General features: G+C 46.7%; 1 protein-coding gene across 6 annotated transcripts in view; it reads left to right on the forward strand.

The window, feature by feature from the left end:
- The first annotated feature begins 534 nt into the window (after positions 1–534).
- Positions 535–19,146, forward strand: part of GALNT7 (polypeptide N-acetylgalactosaminyltransferase 7) — a 116,385-nt gene continuing 97,773 nt past the window's right edge. For 4 of the 6 annotated variants that reach the window (XR_004476234.2, XM_033403589.2, XM_004278677.3 and 1 more), the window contains exon 1: positions 907–1,101. Coding sequence is in view for 4 of the 6 variants with exons in the window: in XM_033403589.2 (XP_033259480.1) it covers positions 976–1,101 (126 nt within the window). In the remaining 2 variants the exon portion in view is untranslated. Of the gene's footprint in view, positions 674–906; positions 1,102–19,146 lie in introns of those variants that run through there. The other 2 variants (XM_033403592.2, XM_049711357.1) reach the window with 2 other exon arrangements.

The following is a 19,146-nucleotide window of genomic DNA, read 5'->3' on the forward strand; positions in this document are numbered from 1 at the left end:
GAGAGGCGACTGACATCTTTGTTGGGAGATATGGGCACAAAAATTATTTCCTCCGGCCGGGGCATCTGGCTAAACATTTGTCAATACCCTTTCCCGTGTAATGTAGGTCTCAGGCTTCTGAAAGGCTTTTGAAAAACAGAAATCAAGGAACCTCCATCAAGCGGCAAAAATCGGGTCTGAAGGAGGCGACGAGGGTGGAGTATTTTTTTTTTTTGAGTATTGTTTTACAAACCCCGAAATCCTCGGTCCTAGGAATAGAAACTTAGCCCTTGAACAAGGTTGGTATTGCTTATTCCCACTGGGTTGTTTTTCTTCTAATTAGCTCAGAGACAGCGACGTACTACCCGCTTTCCAAGTAGAGCTCCTGGGGTCCGGTGATATTTGCACATCACACCTGGGCCTTTCGGATACAAATCCGGCTCCTTAAGGAGCCGTGTGAGGAAGCGAGCACAATCAATAAGGAAATATCCTCCCAGCTATAAATCAGCCACGTGGAGCTGCGGCAACGGCCGCCGCGACTTCCTGGTTTCCTTCCCGCCCGCCCCGCGGCGGGGGCCGGGGGGCCGGCGTTAAGGCCGGAGTTACAGCCCGAAAGGACAATAAAAGTTGGGGACCCGGGCAGCTTTTAGGGCTGAGCGGTGGGGCCGAGGCTGAGGACAGACCTGGGGAGAGTGTAAGTTAGTCGCATGGTAGCAGGACCTGGGGGGGTCGGGGGGACGGCGGCGGGGAAGGGGCTGCGGACCGGCCGGGGGCCGCCCAGCGAGGGCGTGGGGGCGGGAGCGGCCGGGGGAGGGAGGGGAGAGCGGGGGTGGGGCGGCCCGCCAGGCGAGGGGAGTTCCGGATCGGAGGCGGGGAGGGCGGCCGCCGGGCGGCGGGGGCGGGAGGAGGAGGCGGCGAGCGCGGGGGGGGAAGGAGGGAGGGGAGAGCGGTGGCGGCGGCTGCGCCCGGCTGTGCGCCTCTCGCCGCCGGAGGAAGATGAGGCTGAAGATCGGGCTCCTCTTACGCAGTTTGCTGGTGGTGGGCAGCTTCCTGGTGCTGGTGGTCCTCTGGTCCTCCCTATCCCCGCGGCCGGACGAGCCGAGCCCGCTGAGCAGGATGAGGGTGAGTGACCCGCCCGCCCCCTCCGGCGGCGGAGAGCTGCAACTTGTTTTGTTCGCGCGCCTGGCGGGAGCGGGGTCGGCGGGTCGAGCGCGGGCTCCGCAGGTGGCGCGACGGGCGGGTGGGGGCCCCGAACCCCGCGTCCGGTCCCAGCCCCCACCGCACCTCCCCGCGCCACCCCGCCCCGCGCTGCGGGGGGGGGGCTCGGCGGCCGCCCTCCGCACCTGGAACGCGGGCTGGAGGAGAGAAGGGCCGGGCCAGGACCGCCGCGGCAGCAGCCGGGGACGCGGGGCTGGTCCGGGCTGCGGCCTGTGGCGCGCGCATGCCTGACGGAGGCGAGGGGCCGCGGCCGCCGCCACCGCCGGTGCGGACCAGGCCCCTGGGTCTGGCCGCCCCCGCGCGTCCGGGGCGCCCCCCTCCTCCCGGTCTCCGGCGCCCCCGGCTGCCAGCCCGGGTGGGAACGCGCGGCCCCGCCTCCGGCTCCGCGGAGAGCGCCGCCCCCTCGGCTTCGGCGCCGAGACTGGCGATGCGCGGCCGAGGCCTCGCCCAGGACCGGCCTCCCTCCGCCTCCCGCTCCCCCGCTCCCCCCCTCCCCTCCCGGCGGCCGCTCTCGCCCGCCTGCGGACCCCCGCCCCGGAGCCCCCTCCATCGGCCGCCCCGTCGGGCCGGAGCCCGCCTCTCCTCCCCTCTTCCCTCCCCCGGTTGCGGCCGGGCCGCGGGGCCGCCAAACTAACTTGTGCGGTCGACGCCCGCGCCGAGGGCTCCTCCGGACGCGCTGTCCGCCGCCCGACTCTCCCGGTCTGTGGGGCTCCGTCGGCGCCCCGGGACGTGGGTGACCTGGGCCCCGGGCTGCGGCCCCGCTGACCCGGCCGCGCCCCCGGCCCGACCTGCCCGCCTTTATGGCCGCGCCCCTCCTTCCCCTGGGACGCGGGAGCCGGGGGCTCGGGGGCTGGGCAGCTGTGCTGCTTCCAGCGCCTTGTGCAAACAGCGTCTGCATTGTATCTGAGGGGTCGCTTTTATTAACTTTCCTTTTGGAAAGTTAGCGTCTGGAAGTAGAGGGAGAAGGCGTCCTTTCAACACTAAGAATCGTAGGAAGAGATTCCCTTATCTGCTCCTGCCCCTGTGATGAGGGAAGGTTTACGCTTGAGATTTACTCTTAAGTTTTAGTGTGTATTTGAAGACACAACGGCACTGGAATCTCTTTAACGTCTGGGGTGGATTCCCGTCTAAGTCATCTAAGTTAATGGTAATAAAAAGTACCCAGTTTTCCTTTTGAATGTGTTTGTGGTTTTAAGTCCCTCAGCTCTCATGGAGTGATGGTGACCTCTTTATGATTTTGCTTCAAAATGACTTATTGAGAAAGGACGACTGAATATTGCAGTTGTTTGAAAGCATTTGTGATCAAATGGCCTTTATACCGAGAGCTAATAAAGACATAAAGATGCCATTTCCTGGGGGAAGAAATTGAGGAAAGAGTGACAGAACTAGCCATATTCAGAATGTTCTGCAGTTCAGATAACAAGTCTTCTAAAGGGGTGATGGAGCGTCAGCCCCAATGCCTATTTCCTCTGAAATATTATATTAGTGCTGGTACAAGTACTGAGCCACGAGCTCATTTAATAGCTGTAGGAGGTTGTTATAACTTGATTTTTGGTCCAACTTATTGGATAGAATTTGTCGGTGGGTCCAGGGTAATTTCTGTCATTTGCCAAAGACTGAAGCTAGCTTTTTAAGACTTTCAAACAATTTAAGAAGAATGCTTTATGTATGTGGAGAGCCAAACCCTTTTATTAAGTTTGCGGGTAAATATTAATCAAGTTAAGGTATAGCTTATAAATCATAAAAGCATAAATAAGGGACTATTGCCTCCCTTTAATAAAAGCTAACCTAAATGTTTCTGAAATACAGCAGTAGAAGGACATCTCCTTTCGGGAAAATTCTGACTCTGATTATGATTACACATACTCCACTCACTATGAAACACCTGCCTCTCCTTAACACTAATCCATGTATAGGGCTTTTTTGGATTCTGATAAATGGCCTGAGATAGTCTAGGACAATCCCATTTACCAAATACAGGTTATGCTTCTATTCTAGCAAGCTGGTCCTGGTGGGTCCACCCTGTGCAGGTTTTTGCCTCATACTTTCAGTGTTCCAGGCACAAAAGTCTACCGTAGCCTGGTGCTTTTTTTTCCCTGGACTACTTCCTCCTTTAGATCTGCCCAGCAAAATGCGTCACCTGTGGTCAAGACAAGAGGAACACATTTATTTTTGCTTTCCCATCTCCAGGCCTCTTGCTGTTTCTCTGATGTGAATGATGTGAAAAGTGATCTTACCGTTCAAATTGTACTCTGTTGTATACGATTTGATTTATTCAACAAACATTTTTGAGTACCTCCCATGTCCTGGTGCTAGTTGTTAAGAAAGTACTCTTTGCTCCTAAACTCATGGATCTTGTAGGCTAGTGGGTCAAAAATCACATTAATCAAGATTTCACAAATCTGTAAATAAAAATTGTGCCACCACATGCTATGAAAAAAAAAAAACCCACAGGGGGTAAGAAAATGGAGGAACTTGGTCATATAAAGCCTTACCTGAAGAAATGGCTTTTGAGTTGAAATCTGCAGATTTGAAGAAGAGTCATTGTTGATCTGGGTATGGGAGGGGGACACCCCTGAGAGGGAGAAGTATGTGCAAAGGTCCTGAGGTAGGAGGTAGCATGGTGAGCTGAGGCAGTGGAAGAAGGCCAGCGTAATTACAAGATGGAGGGCGAGGGTTCAGAGAGACCATGCCAGGAATCAGGTCTTTGAGCAGCCATTAACTCCAAGGATGGAGCTCGTCGAAGGATTTTGAAATAGGGGAGAGGTGGGCTGAGATTTGTGCTTTGAAAAGACCACTCTAGCTGAATTGGTTTAGAGCAGATAGGAATCCTGTTGGAGGTTATGATAGCCCAGGTGAAACGTGATGTTGATGGCATTGGCAGGGTGACAGTGGAAGGAGAGAAAAGTCAGTTGATTCAAGAGCTATTAAACGAAGATGCAAAGGCACCAGGACTAGGTGTCTGCATGTGGGAGTGAAGGAGAAGGAAGGTGTCCAGAGGCACCCGATAGGCGGTAGAAGGATGACAGATTGTTTATTACATGGAAGGTTCTGAAGACAAAATCCATACGTTCTGATGTTATGTTTTATGGTTATAATGGGAAGGCTTATCATCTTAGGCTTTGTCCTCTGAATATTTTAAGGTCAGCATTTATTAAAACCTTCTGTTTAGCACTTGCAAAGCGTAGACAGTACCTTTAATTAATAAATTATAGTATTTCCCAGACCATTCTCCCGGGTTTCGGCGCTGAGTGTTTAACGTTGAATCATTAGTCTCTGAAAATACAGGTCTGGAATGGAGATGTTGAAAGACCTTCAGTGGCTCTTTAACAGCAAATTCAGTACTCGTGAGAAGCTGCATGTAAACCGGCAGCTCTCTGTATGTGCAAATGTTACTTGACTCAAACTATTAATGCCACTTAGGCACAGAGCATCCATTGCTAGATGGAGAGGTTTTATGGGATAAGCTAAGACCAGTGGGAAGGAACATTGCTTAATGAGGCTGTGACTGAATTGATCACCCAGTCAGTCAGGTTCTACCTTAACAAAGCCTTTTATCTCAGCGATGATCCGCTGCAACGAGAAAAGCTCTGCCCTTGACCATGAGATTTCTGTTTCAAATGGAAGCTTGTTTATTAGGGATGGAGCTATCACTTAGAAGAAATGTAGTGTCTTAAGAGGTCACTGTTGTTTCAGTTCCCCAAGTGAAATGCCCTGGGATTAGCTTTCATTTCATTTTGCTGTCCTCCCCCACCCTTGCAGTTAAAAACTCCCTGATTACCAAGTCTAAGAAATTTAGGCTCCATAGGCCTCCTGAAATTAATGCTGAGTTTTGCATACACGTGCGTTCCTCTGGGCGGCTGAGAATCAGAAGCTTTCAGGTTTCTTAAAGGTACCTGCGAAGCACTGAGTCCTTGGGAGGCAGAATGCCTGTTTCCTGCCCATGGAATTTCTCCCTCGTCTTCCGTGGTGCGGAAGCACTCATTACACCCTGGAAATGCAAACATTCCTGAGAATTGCTGTATCTGCCGATTCTGTGGAAGTGTTTCCCGTCCAGTGCTGGAAGGTCAGGCATCAATCCTGTTACTACCACCCCCCTTCCCCCACTGAGAATACCAAGACAGTCTCAAGGAAAAGTCCCTGTTCTTAAAGGGATCACATCCTAGTTGAAAAAAAGGATGCAGCACCCACATGGCCTGGGCTCCTTCTCCATCCTTACTCCGGTAGCTGGGTAAGGAAACCTCGCTATGGGAACTGTCACAGGACGTTTCCTTAGCGGATGGTGAAGGCTTAGAATAGCCATTCGGGGAGTGCACGATTATTAGTAAAAAAAGAATGGACACTGTTGAGCTGTTGAATCTGGGTAACTATTTTGTGATGGGGTCGGCTGCATGGAATGGGAGATAAGGTGTGGGCTTCGATTTGTTAATAGTGAATTAGAGGCAGGGAGAAAGAAAGGAATGCATCGTGAATGAACATCACAATTCTGAGCTTGGGCCATTTGTAAACAGAATATTTGTAACTTCTAACTTGATTTGTTAAAAAAAAGGTTGGTCAGGAAGATTTGAACAGCTGGTGACTATTGGAACATGGTTGCGATTATTCAGCTCCAACCTCGACTGTTGCCTTTGTTCATCTTTTAGATTCTAATTTTCATCCCTGAAGAATGAATGTACAATCTGACAGAAGAAGAAAAGCAGTGAAATCCAGAATTTAAAATTTCTAGAGTAGAACGGACACAGCCTGAGGCTATGAAAGGAATGATTTTATGGTTGGAGTTTGTGTGGTGGAAGAGGGAAGGGTGAGAAGGTAGAATATGTGTTAACCACGTGGACAGAATTCTGTGAGAACTGGGAGAGGTGTTTGTACTGTAAACATGGCTGTCATTCACTCAACAGACAGTTCGAATATCCCTTGAGTGTTTACTAAGCACCATCCGTGGCTCCAGGCCTCGGAGAGGCTATGCTGGAGAGGAAGTAGAAAGCTTTGGCGGAAGGAAGATGCTACTCAGGTCATGACCTACTAACCACACAGAAGGTGTTGGTCCATAAGAGCAGTCATTCTCTTTCCACTCAGGAATCAGGCCTTGTTACCACACCTCCCAGCCTCCAGCCTTCCACCTGCTCTAAACAGTGAATTGAGGAAACTGGAGGTACTGGGCTGGCGCCAGGGATGCAGGGGTGTTGAGGACACGGGCTCCATTTCCTCTCACACACGAGGGTGTCACCGCCACCCAGAGGTTCCTCCTCAGCTGCAGGAGGTGGATGCTCGGAGGCCAGAGCCCGGCATTCAGCTCCACCTGGAGCGTCGGTGGGGTTCTGACAGGGTTCCAGACGGTAGGAATGTGGTGAGACCAGAGGGAAGGCCGACAAGTGGTGGAACTGGAGGTTGGAAAAGTAAGTTGAGGCCCTGTTTTGAAGGTATTGAATGGCAGGCTGAGGAACTGGGTTGGGGCTTTACTGATTCAACAGTAAGAGCAGCTTTTTGGAAGCTTTTGAAATGGAGTTGGGGTGTGGTGACGTTCAGCTGCTGATTCCCTGAGTCAAGGATTCAAACACCTGTTGTCTGTGAAGTACCATCTACTGCTCTAGACATTGGAGGTACTATAAAGTAGTAAAAAAAAAACGCTGTCATAACAGATCACATCTGTGAGTCCTCTGTGCCAGGTCAGCATTCTGCGTGTGTGGTGTTAATTGTAGCAATAACCCTCCCATGCAGTCTGATGTAATCCTCACTGAGTTACAGAGCCTTGAACCCTGCCCAAGGTCATTTACACAGTCTCAGCACAGTCCTGACTTCTGCTGTGCCCTCTGACCTCCCGCAGATTTTAACAACACAGATGAGCTCCTGTGGACACCATTGAAGGGGCCCGCAGAGACGCTGGCGAGGTCATCTCACACGGAGAGAAGCATGTGAGGCGCTGATGAGCGGAGGGGAAGGGCCCAGGACCCCGCGGGGGAGGCGGGGAAGGTGATGGCTGAGCTGAGTCCCGGATGTAGCTCTCAGGAAAGAGCCTCTCCAGCCGAGGGGACAGGCGGGGCTGCCCTGAGGGTGGAGGAGGCAGGAATGCATGAGAAGTAGATAGAAGGCCAGCGAGGTGGTGGTGGGAGCTGGGTTCCTCGATGCTCTGGGCTGGGTGATGAATTACGTGGTTATCGCACCAGGCATTGTCCTAGATAAACAACACGAGTAATTACTTTTCTGCCTCAGGTCTGTGGGCCAGACGCACGAATAACAGTTGCAGAGGGTGAGAGGAGGATCGTACTAGCTACTGGGTCCCCGGGTCACAGGGAAAGCAGCATCCGGCCACGGGGTGGGGTGCAGTCAGAGCGGTCCCCGGGAGGGCAGGTCGGACGGTGAGCGCGGGGACAGGGCTTGGGCACGCAGAAGCAGGAAAGATCGCGGCAGACCCTGGGGAATGGTGGCTAGAAGAGTGGGTCGGGGCCCGGAGGGGTGGAAGAGAGCTTGGCGAGAGAAACGGAGTCTGAGCCCTGAAACACTGAGTACTGTGAATGGTTCCGGCTGGCTCCGAGGAGTGATCTGGGAGCGGTGCCTAGGCCAGATTTCCGTGAGGAGAGAAATGTCCCTGTAGCTCATGCTGAGCCTAAACTGGGAGGGGACCAAGGAAATGAATATGTGGGGAGAGAGATGATGATGACGGTAGAGTTAGCGGTTTGGCTGGTTGGAGGAGGGGCTGTGCTGGTGGAACGGGCAGGGAGGATGCTGATGCCTCAGAAGGAACAGAACCGACTGAAGCGGCAGTTCTCAACCTTGAGCAGGAATCAGAGTCGCCCAGAGAGTGTCTTAAAACCCGGGTCATCTGGCGTCCTGCCCGCACTTTCTGATTCAGGAGGTCTGGGGTGGGGCAGAGAATTTGCGCTGCTAACTGTTCCCAGGTGATGCTGCTGCTGGCCCAGGGACCAGACTTGGCGAAGTGCTGGTCTAGAGCACAAGTAGAGTTGGGGGTCCGTAAGACAGAACATTTGTGCGGTTTGGGCATAAAGTGCTTACAGGCCACAGGTCAGTGGTGTGGAGGTGTCTGCTGGGTAGATGGAGCCCAGAACGGGCATCAGAGCTGGATGCAAAGTGTGAGCTCCTGGGTAGGAGCCCAGCTCCAGTCTGGGGCCTGGGTACTGGAGTGGTAGCTTAGGGCGTGGACGGAGGAGAAAAACGTGGGCATGAAAGAGGAACGGGGGAAATGCCGGGAGCAGGAAAGATGAAAGAGGGCTCAGGGCAGAAGTCAGATGACTTGGAGAGTCTTGCCCGACCACCAGCAATTCCAAGTGCCACAGCATTTGACAAGAACTGACGAGAATGAAGGATGTAGCGAGCGGCCGTGGAAGCAGGAACACCTGCCCGCTGCGCCACCCCCGGCACCTGGGGTAGAGGAGGGCCTGCAGCACATCTCGGTAAATGCGATGCCCAGGAACATTGGCTCAGGTAAAAAAAGAAGTTCAAGTGGTGAACACTCATCTTCCCTAGGGGAAAACTACAAATCGAGAAAGGGTTTTACTAGAGAGCCGTGAGTACCGAAGAGGACTTCCCCCACATTTGGGGTTATCGCTGTTCTGCCTTAATTAGGCCTCTCACCCCCGCCTCGTGTGTGTATAGAGACACAGGTGTCCATATGTTTTAAGCTGAACCACAGTCATGTAATTTTGATAATGTAGACTATATATACACATTGTATTAAAATATGATAATACGTATTAGGCATTTGGGGTATTCTTTTAGTCTGAAATCCAGGTAACTTGGAAAGCTGTGATTAGAACAACATTTTAATATTTGAAGTTGGGAAAGGAATTTTATCCTGAGAATATTAGGCAATTTTTAGTTTGTAATAATACATTAATTTGGCTGATGTGTAACTAAATGAAGAAACAATAGCAAAACTGTAGGCTCAGCAGTTCGGTGATGTTGGTTTTTTGAAATGAGGTCTACGGTTTAATTCTGGTTCAGTGCTATGATCCTAAAAGCAACCCTGAGACAAGTTGAACTGCACTGACCCAGGGCTTCGGTCTTTTTTGGAGAGGGGAGAAGTAACTTGCAGTTGCTTCATTTGGTAAAAATCCTGAATATTTTCAAAATGAGAAATGTTCTCATTTTTGCTCCATTATAAATTCCCTTCTGGGCTCCCCGGCCTTTGTAGTGTTTTAAAGTGTGGCTCCCGAGAAGCATTTAAACATGCCAGTAGGGATGCCTGATCCAGCTCACTGAGTGTAAGAACGGCTACAGTGAAACTTGAGGAAAACCTTAACTTTGCATTATCTAATTAGGTTTGTAGAATTGCTGTAGAACAGCCTGGTTTCCGAAGTTTAGAAGGTACAATTAGCTGCAGTATTATATCAATACCAACGAGCCTGCTAAGAGGCTTCCATGCCAAGCAATTGGAATATGTTATTACCAAGGATGTTTTAAACTGGATGAATTAAAATTAAATCACATACTATTGGGAGCAGTTCTGTATGAGAATAGAATAGCAGAGATGACCTCATCTCTTTTTTTTCCCATCCTTAATCTTTTATTGAGCCCCTGGGTTTAAGAATACATTTGGGCCTCAGGAGGATGCTGCTCTCCTCAGTAGTAAACTACATGTTCAGTGATTATCCGGCTTAATTTTAGCATCTGTAGTTCTTATCTTTATAAACTATTTTATAAGGTGCTTTAAGACTGAGGTATTCACTGGTAATGTGTACACCTTATAAAAAGAGTTGGTATTTAAAGAGTAAGTATGTCTTAAAGAAACATTAGTGAGACATTGCCAAAACTTTTTTGTCACTCTTATGAGATGGTGGGTGTGCCAGCGTTTTTATTTATGAGATTGTCTGTAATTATCCTTTGACTCTTGATTTTCCCTTTTGATAAAAATACCAGAAGAAGGAGAAAACCCTGTGAGAAGACGCTCTGATGAGTGTGAGCAAGGCTTGCAGGTAGCTTCACAAGCGTGTGAATGTCTGACTCTTCCAGCTGGAACCCTTCATTGCGAACCAACCCAGCTACTGAGTCCAGCTACTGAAGTGAAACAGTAGACTCAGGTTCTTAGTGCAGGATAAGATACACTTGTGAACAGTTTTACAGAATTTTAAGAATTACACTTGTTGAGAAGTGACATCGTAACATGAACGCAATATCTTTATGCTTCTGTGAGAACTTTTTTGATAAATTCTTTAGAAAGGCTAAACAGAAAAAAAAAATACAATAAGTTACAATAGTATGTTAACAAAGTCCCTGGTCATGCTATTTGAATGTGCTCTAGAGGTTCTTTACTTGTCAGCATTTACTATAATACTTCAAATAATTTTATTCTGCTGAATTTAAAGTAAATATTTCATATACATATTATTAACGTCTCTTATTGGAAAAATAGTTCCCTTATAACCCCAGCAGAAACCAAAGTGATCCATATACTTAAGTGAGTCATGTGAGCCTCATTTTGCCAGAATATATCAAAGATACCTGGATAAAAATGTCCAGATACAGAAAGTCAGAAGGGAGATTCTGCTGCTACTGAGATTTATAAATGGTTCATTGGGCACTTGTATAAACGTTTCAAAAATGACTTAGGAAAGTGGGGTTAAGTCAATTAAGATATTTTTGTTTGCTTGATTGTTTAATGCTGCTAAGAAAAATATGTTTGTGATGGGAAATATTTGCCTAGAAAAATTTACCCTGCAGTATATTATACTGGACTGGAGTTGTTGGTCAGCAATGGCCTGTGTACCTGAGAAATCAAAGGTTGACTTTATACAGCCGTTTGAAAACTTGTCTTAGACATTTTCTACAATTCTTAGGTATAGGTTTTAATTCTGCTTACTTGGGGTGATTTAAATCCAACCCCTTTCTCCCAATATTTCATCATGCAATTTAATATTTTACCATGCAATTCTTATTAGACAATTTGATCATCATACTTCTTAATATTTAATCTGACAGAATTCGCCTTTTAGTCTCTAGTACAGCAAGGTGTCCCATGTAAGTCTTAGTATTTGTTACCTTGACAATGTGTAGGATTTTACATCCTTTCTTTTAAAAGAAAGTGTTTTAAACCCCCTATTCAAAAATCTGCTAACTCTTGCCAGGGTGTTTAAAATGAATTAAAAAGTCCATTAGAGTTTTTGGCAAATAAGCTCTCAATTTTACAGAACAAATGAGTACAAAGTGCTTTTTAGAGTAATGGAATGGAAATGACTGAAATCTCATTAAGTTACACATGCAGATTTTTCTACTCTGGTAGAGGGTTTAGTTTTTTAAGCTAAAAGATCACTGTCAAGATTGGAAGTTTTGATCACTTAAAATATATAATTACATTTTAGCATTTAAGCAAAGGATTGATAGAATGGGGAAATATAGGCATGCAGTTTCATTAACTTGCTCTGCGTGATGGACTCGGGGAAATTCGAAGTCCAGTATTTATAAAAGAATCCTGTGGGGGACTTCCCTGGTGGCGCAGTGGTTAAGAATCTGCCTGCTAATGCAGGGGACACAGGTTCGAGCCCTGGTCTGGGAAGATCCCACATGCTGCGGAGCAACTAAGCCCGTGTGCCACAACTACTGAGCCTGCGCTCTAGAGCCTGTGAGCCACAACAACTGAGCCCATGCACTGCAACTACTGAAACCCACGTGCTCTAGGGCCCATGTGCCGCAACTACTGAGCCTGCGTGCCGCAACTATTGAGCCCGCGTGCTGCAACTACTGAAGCCTACAAACCTAGAGCCCGTGCTCCGCAATGAGAGAAGCCACCGCAATGAAAAGCCCACGCACCGCAACGAAGAGTAGCCCCCGCTCGCCGCAACTAGAGAAAGCCTGCACACAGCAATGAAGACCCAGTGTATCCAAACAAAATAAAAGTTAAATTAAAAAAAAAAAAGTTTGCAGGAGAGTGTTTCCATTGTGGTGGCCAATTAAAATAAATTTGCTTACAGTCCAGGGAGATCTTAGTGGGTAGTCAAGAGAAAAATACTTTTAGCAAATAGTTTTCTAAAATTCTCTATTCTAAAAATGTGCTAAAAGAGGATGATTTCCAAGTACCTTGGTGTTTTAAAGGAATACATTTTCTGTGTGAAATGGAGATAACTCTTACTCTTCTTTTTGTAATTAGCATTTAGGCTCCAAACCATGGCACATATAACTTCTATTTTAAAATAAATGTAGAGCACACGTAAGCACAGTTGTTAACCTCGAAAACTTTGAAGAGCGACATCAAACCTGCAAAGATGATAGAGCCCCAAATGCCAGGCTTTCCCCAGGTTCTGCTTGCTTCCCAGCTTGAGTAAAGAGGCACTGGCGTGGCCTGAAGTATGTGTCAGAGGACGTGTGTTCTACACGGGTATTCTCAGATTCTCTCTCCAGCGTCCCCTTTGAAATCTGAGGAAGGCTTTAATGAACGTGGTTTCATTTTCCTTTCCATGAGTTACTGCCGCAGGAAGAGTGCCAGCCTGTACCTGTGACTGAATGGAAGAAAATTGCAGCCAGAGTCTAATAAATAGTTTCACAGTGTACAGTCCTGTTTCCTAAGAGGCAGTTGTCATCCTTGATCTCTGCTCAGTTAACTGGTAACACTAAGAGAAAAGTAGACGCTAAAATCTTTGTTCTGTGTTGGCAAAAATCACTTCCTGAAGATAAAGTGAGTGGCTTGTAACCTGTGTTCTGATTTGCATCTCCTTCTTTAACTTAAATAACAGGTACTTGTGTTTGAAAGCAAACATCTCTGTGTAGTGATTTATGGCTTAGAAGGATAGATACAATGCAGAAAGAGTAGCCAAAAGGAAATAGTCGTGACAGTTAAGGAAGAGATGATTTTTAATATTACAGAAAAGCAAACTTAAGGTAACAGCAAAGGTAATATATTTGTATTTGTTCAGCATTTTTGTTTCCTAGTGAATTGCCATATGTTTTCTACAGTTTTTTCAGTTCTTCATGAAAACTGAAATCTGTTCAACTACTTTTTCCTTCCTTGGGACAGGGGATTTCCTTCTCTGGTTATGAGACATTTATGGAGTGGTTGGTCGGTGTCTTTGGGTCTCAGTGGGTGCCAAATGTGAGAATAATTCCTTCAGGGTTAAAAATGTCAGTCATTTATTTTATTGACCACCGAGTAGCTAGAAAAATCCAGCTTGCCATTTGGGCACCCAGCATGTTGCCTCTGAATGGTGAGGCCAGCAGCTTACTCAGAATTTTTTTTAACACACAGAGGTTGCATTTTCTGAAAATACCCAATTCTTTTAAATTAAAGATAACTGAACCTTCACAGTCATCTGTTCTACCCATAACTCTTGTGATGAGTCAGTGCTAATGATAAAATAAAATTTTATTTTTAAAATTACAGACAATGAAATGAACCTTTTCTCTCTTTTTAACCTTTTTGCTCTTTCTGTTACTGCTGTGCATCCTCTCCCCACAACTCTTACATGCCTCACTTTTTTTTTTTAACAAGATGCTCTAAGAAGCTGTTTCATCTTGTGAACTATTGACTTGGAATGGAAGTAACATTAGAGATTTGCTTTTCTTGTAGGAGATTCCTTTCTGCCAAAGGACTGCAGATTTTCCTTGGTTGGCATGGGCTTAAAATTTTAAATCGCCTCATATATGCAGTGACGAAATTCGAATCAAATTTAAATTACTAAGTGGAGCATGCAACGTTACTTGATAACATTTTTGAAAAAAAATTTTTAAACCATGCTATTGGTACTTTGACATGTTAATACCCTGCAAGTGGAAGTTTCAACTGACTTCTCTCCATTCCCACCATCTCTCATCAGGTGACAAATTATCCACTTGTTAGAGTCTTTAGGTGGTAAAAAAAAAAAATCAGAAAATGTGCAGTGCCATATTAGGTCGGGTCCCTGATTTGTTTCTCGTGCCTTCCATTTAGATGTATATTTGATTCACTTGCTTCCTAAATCCATGGGCCAGTGCTGCTACTCATAGCTGTTTTTATTTAGGATATCACAGGTGTACGTTTAAAAACATATTTGTAGGGCTTCCCTGGTGGCGCAGTGGTTGAGAGTCCGCCTGCCGATGCAGGGGACGCGGGTTCGTGCCCCGGTCCGGGAGGATCCCATGTGCCGCGGAGCGGCTGGGCCCGTGAGCCATGGCCGCTGAGCCTGCGCGTCCGGAGCCTGTGCTCCGCAACGGGAGAGGCCACAACAGTGAGAGGCCCGCGTACCACAAAAAAAAAAAAAAAAATTTGTAAGTGACTGACACCCAGAAAAGTAAAACAACAAACAAAACCAGCAAGCTTTGACTGGTTTGTGGTGAAGCAGAAAGCCAGAGAAATCTGCATTCCGATCTGCTCACCACCACTCGGAATCCCCTTTGCCCGCCCAGAGAATGTCGAGTGTGTTCAGGGAGTGGACGGCGGGTCCATCGGGGGCCCCTGGGGTGTTGAAAGGACCCATCTCCTAGATGCCAGACTTACTGCTGCAGCGAAGGTTAGTGAGTATCAGAAAGAAAGGTGGGAAAACTCAGTTTGGGGAGGGAAAGCTAGCGTCATTTGGGATTTATACGACTACAGTTTCTTCTCAGAGAGACTTCGCTGAGGTTCTGAGGATACTGGGCCTACATCTGGATGATTTACAAGGCTTTGTAAATGCTTCCTGTCCCGGGCGTTGTAAGGAATTAAAATGTATCGGATATTTGGCCCAAGCGGAAGAGACCTGAAGCCCAGGAATACTCGGCTTAGAATTTCGCCCTGTAGGCCAGTCACCAGGAGGTAGTGGAGGTCACGTCTGTGCTGTGGGGAAGTTTATTTCCTGGTGCAGCCTCAGAGCCTACCCAACTCCTGATCGTAACGTTTCTGTCGTGTAAACTGTGTGCCAGGCAAGTAAGGACAAGCTCTGTTTAGGGTCCAGACATTCGGCAGCCTCGTGGTTTTGAAATAATCTGATACTTCACTGGTGGTTTCTTCAGACTCCGTCACTGAGATTATGAAAAACCCAAATCAGTGCAGAATTAATGAGAAAAGATTCCTAGGGAAGGCGCACTGAAGTGGATTACAGCATTCCTTCCAGGGCTTGGGGCAGGGCAAGAGAGTGTGAACCAGGAGAGGTGGGAAGACGCGCCACGGAAAGGGGAGGCGTTCTGCTGCGGCTCAGGGTCCTGGGGGGAGGGGAAGGATGGGGCCCTCACCCTACGTCCGTGTTGATAACTATGGCTGTTAATCCCCTCGAATACTGAGTATCCTGGGGGAATTCTGCTGATGATTAATTTACCTCCTGGCTCGTAGAGCAGGAAGCTGCGCCAGACAAGCTGGAGATTAAAAGCGAAAGCTGACATCAAGCCGTCAGTCACATGGTAAAAGTGGCACGTGGACCCTGGGTTGAAGGTGGTCTTGGCCTGGGGACGGCTTCTCCCAGCCTCCTTACCCTCGTCCGGGAAGTAGACCCAGGATCTGCCCCAGCGCTGCCCTTGGGCTTCCGTCAGGCCTCCCGTGTCGGAGCCCCCGGGGCCGGGTTAACCTGCAGTGTCGCACATCTTGTTTTCTCTTTCTTCCGTCCCTTCCTCCTCCTTGGAAGAGCATAATAATTCCTGTGTCGTTGCGAGAGTGCTTAAAAGAATGATAATACTTACATTATGCAAATTTGTTATGAATTCCTTATTTTGAATTATTAGTGAAAAGGGGATGAGTATCCTAGACTTTAGACTTCTGCCTTAAAAGTTATGCCCTTTGGTGAACTCATATTCTAAAATGGGGAGAGAGGAAAACGCTGTCATTTATTTATTTACTTGTGAGTCACACTTTTCTCCTGAAGGAAATGTATGTTCACATACCCACATTTTCACCGTAAGCAGCTTCGCTGTAGGCTTCTTTCCCACATAACGAGTGGCCGTCGGGCAGTTTTACCTTGAATGATAAAATAACTGCTTGGCAGTTATTGGTTTGATGGTTTGGTTTCAACTGGTCGAAATGTGGTAGCAGTTCTTCCCGTTAGGACCACGTTGGTGGCCTTAAGCCGACGATTTGCCCTGAGAGATGGTTTCTTAGTTTGATGCACACCACGGTTGACATGAGATACAACCAGTTATTTGAGCAGTATTGCCATGGTCTACACACGTTTTTAATATACCCAAATATTTTGTATTTCACAATAAAGTCTTTTTAATTTAGTTATTCATTTGTCACGTTTCACTGTCTTTTTTCATGCCCCTCTTGGTTTTTTTTTTTTGCTATTTTTGTTTTTTGTTATTTTATGTTCTACTGCAAAATAGCCAATTCGTTATGAGGCAAAAATGTTTGCGGCAAAAGTACCTAGAACCATACGTTCACTGTAGAAAATATAAAAATGTGAAAGAAAGTAGGAAACTAAAAATCACCTGTAATCCATCTTACTCAAAGCTAATTATTATGATCTGTCTGGTGTATTCCTTGCTCAAATTTAAGCATTTATAGACAAAGACCTTATATGTACTACTTTGTGGATTGCCTTTTTAATTTTACTGTAGAAATATTTTAATTTATATATTGTTTCTAGGATATATACTGTTTTGTAAGGTAATCTTTTAGCACTTGGTCATTTTAGTGTGGAGGTGATTTAAGGAAAGAGGACATGAGGGAAATATGCTGGAAATTGCAGACCCTACACTGTCGTGTGCATCACATTTGCAAAGTTGTTTTTCCACCTGCCCCTTCCAAAAAAAAAAAAAGGCATCGATATGATTCTGAGTTGTGTTGGATGGTTTATAAAAGTTGCTGTTTAAACTCATTTTGGGTGCATCCTGGCTAAGCCAGCGGTTAAATGGAGCTGGACGAGCAGCTGGTCTGTGCAGGACGCTCATCCCACTGTCTCTCATACTCTTCCCCAGCACCGTCCACACTAGTTTTGAGTTGTGGCTGCTAAACACTCTGAGCTTTTAAACCTCTACTTAGTGAATGAGTAGTAAGAAATCTAAGTCACTGCCCTGGGGTTAATTATGAGGCTTAGTAAAGACGTTGTGAGCTTTACTAACCCTGATCCTATTGTCTCTGAGCTGTGAAGACTAATTTTTCTTTTTACTGATTTAGCTCTGCCACTTCTGGATTTTTCTCAAATACTCTTCTCTATATTAGGAACATTTAAAAATGAGAATTATGCCCTTTTAATCCTTGCATAGTTGGACTACGCCTTTCACTGTGCAGTGATAAGGCTTTTTTTTCTATGACCTTGAATCTTATTTTAAGCACACATACATTTTGTTTATTTGTGTGTGTGTGTGCGTGTGTGTGTGTGTGTGTGTATATATATATATATATATATATATAAAAATAAAATAATAGGTCAGCACTGTCTCTCCTCACCCAGAATTCTAGTCTGAAAATGGATTGGTGAGCATCAAATACTAATCAGGAACTTTTATTGAATTCTTACTATGCTCCCCTCTAGGCTTGTCCACATTCTCAATTTAATCTTCTGACATTTTACAGATGAGGAAAGTTGTGGCTTAGAGAAATTAAACGCCTTGCCCGAGGTCACTGGCCTCGTAAGTAGTGGAACCAGAGTTCAAACCCAGCCCACCCTCTCCGGTGGGATCCAGTACCACCCAGTGGCACTTCCTGAACTGTGTACTGTGAACCAAGATGTACTAGCAGGAGTTACTTCCAAGATTTCTTGGGCCAATAAGGCTGAGAACTGTTTCATGTTATATCAGCCCCTTAGAGGCTCACAGTGTACATTGGATTGTTAAAAGCTCTGAAGAGTCCCATAGGAAGTAAACTTAGAGATTTCATCTCGTCTTTCACAAAGGGACCTGGTCACTGACCCAGTCTCTAGAGAATGCTGGCATCCGGAGAGTACAGGCTGCTGGAGCTGGATCAAAGTGACAGAGCTCCTGGGGGACCAGAGGGCCAGTGCTCTTCCTCCAGGGAGGACCCCTCTTCCAGGGAGCACTCGGCACCCGGGCTTGCCCCTGTGTTGCTTTCCAGCGGGACACAACTCCCTGATCTTGCTGCATTATTCATCCAACATGACTTCAGTTCTGTTGTAAATTCTCATACACAGCACGTATTTCACAATTACAGAAAAATCCTACCGATCAGTTCAAAGAGGTTTCTTAGAACAGCCATGCTTGGCCGTCACCGACGTCTTGCCCCATTGCCTGAGCAGCCCGATGAGTCTCAGTATTTATATTTAAGAATTTCTTTTATCCTGGGAATCCCAGCATAAGTGGTTCTTTGACTTGGGTTGTGAGACAAATCGTTTTAAGTATAACCCATATTAGATTGCTATTCATGTGGAATTAGATGTCCAGTGTATAAATTATGTTTCAGCTACTGGAAACTCATATCATGAAAATATCAAACCACGTCCCCTAAACCAAATAAACTGCTTTTACAGACATTTTACAGGCACAGAAAATCAAAGATGCATCGTATTTGTTTTGTGGATAAATTTTTCTGCACAGGCAAGGCTGAGTGAAGCTTCTAATTTTAAAGTATGAGTCTAATAAGGTTCACACTGAAAGTACTACCTTTTCTTTTGGAAACTGCCTGCAGTAATCATGGATAGTCTTCCTGTGCTCCAGGGAACTTCTGTGTACAAAATTACCATCATCTGTCTTGAGCGTTTTCACTGCGTATTCAGTGTGCATAATGCCTCTGGATGTCTTTGAGACAGAGGACTCCTGCCACCATCCCAGCCTTCCCTGGGGAAATGGGGGAGGCAGATCAGAGGTTCAGGTGTCAGTGGGCCCCCCTGGTTCCACGTGAATGTGAAGGCATGGCGATTAGATATTTGGGGTCTGTATCAAAATACAGATTTGACTACTGTAACAGAAATCTAAAAATTTAGGGGTTCTCCTCCTACATAAATACCCAGACTGACCAGCCATCCTCCACGGTCCTGCATGACATCATCGGGATCTGTGCCCCTTCTGCCTTGTTGCTCTGTCATTCCCTCGTGGTCTAGAATGCATCCCTGCGGTGGGAAGGATGGAAGCAGAAAGGGGTTGCTGCTCCATCCGTAGTATCACCTTCAG

The sequence above is a fragment of the Orcinus orca genome, chromosome 6, assembly GCF_937001465.1.
Source record: "Orcinus orca chromosome 6, mOrcOrc1.1, whole genome shotgun sequence".
Taxonomy (NCBI): Eukaryota; Metazoa; Chordata; class Mammalia; order Artiodactyla; family Delphinidae; genus Orcinus; species Orcinus orca.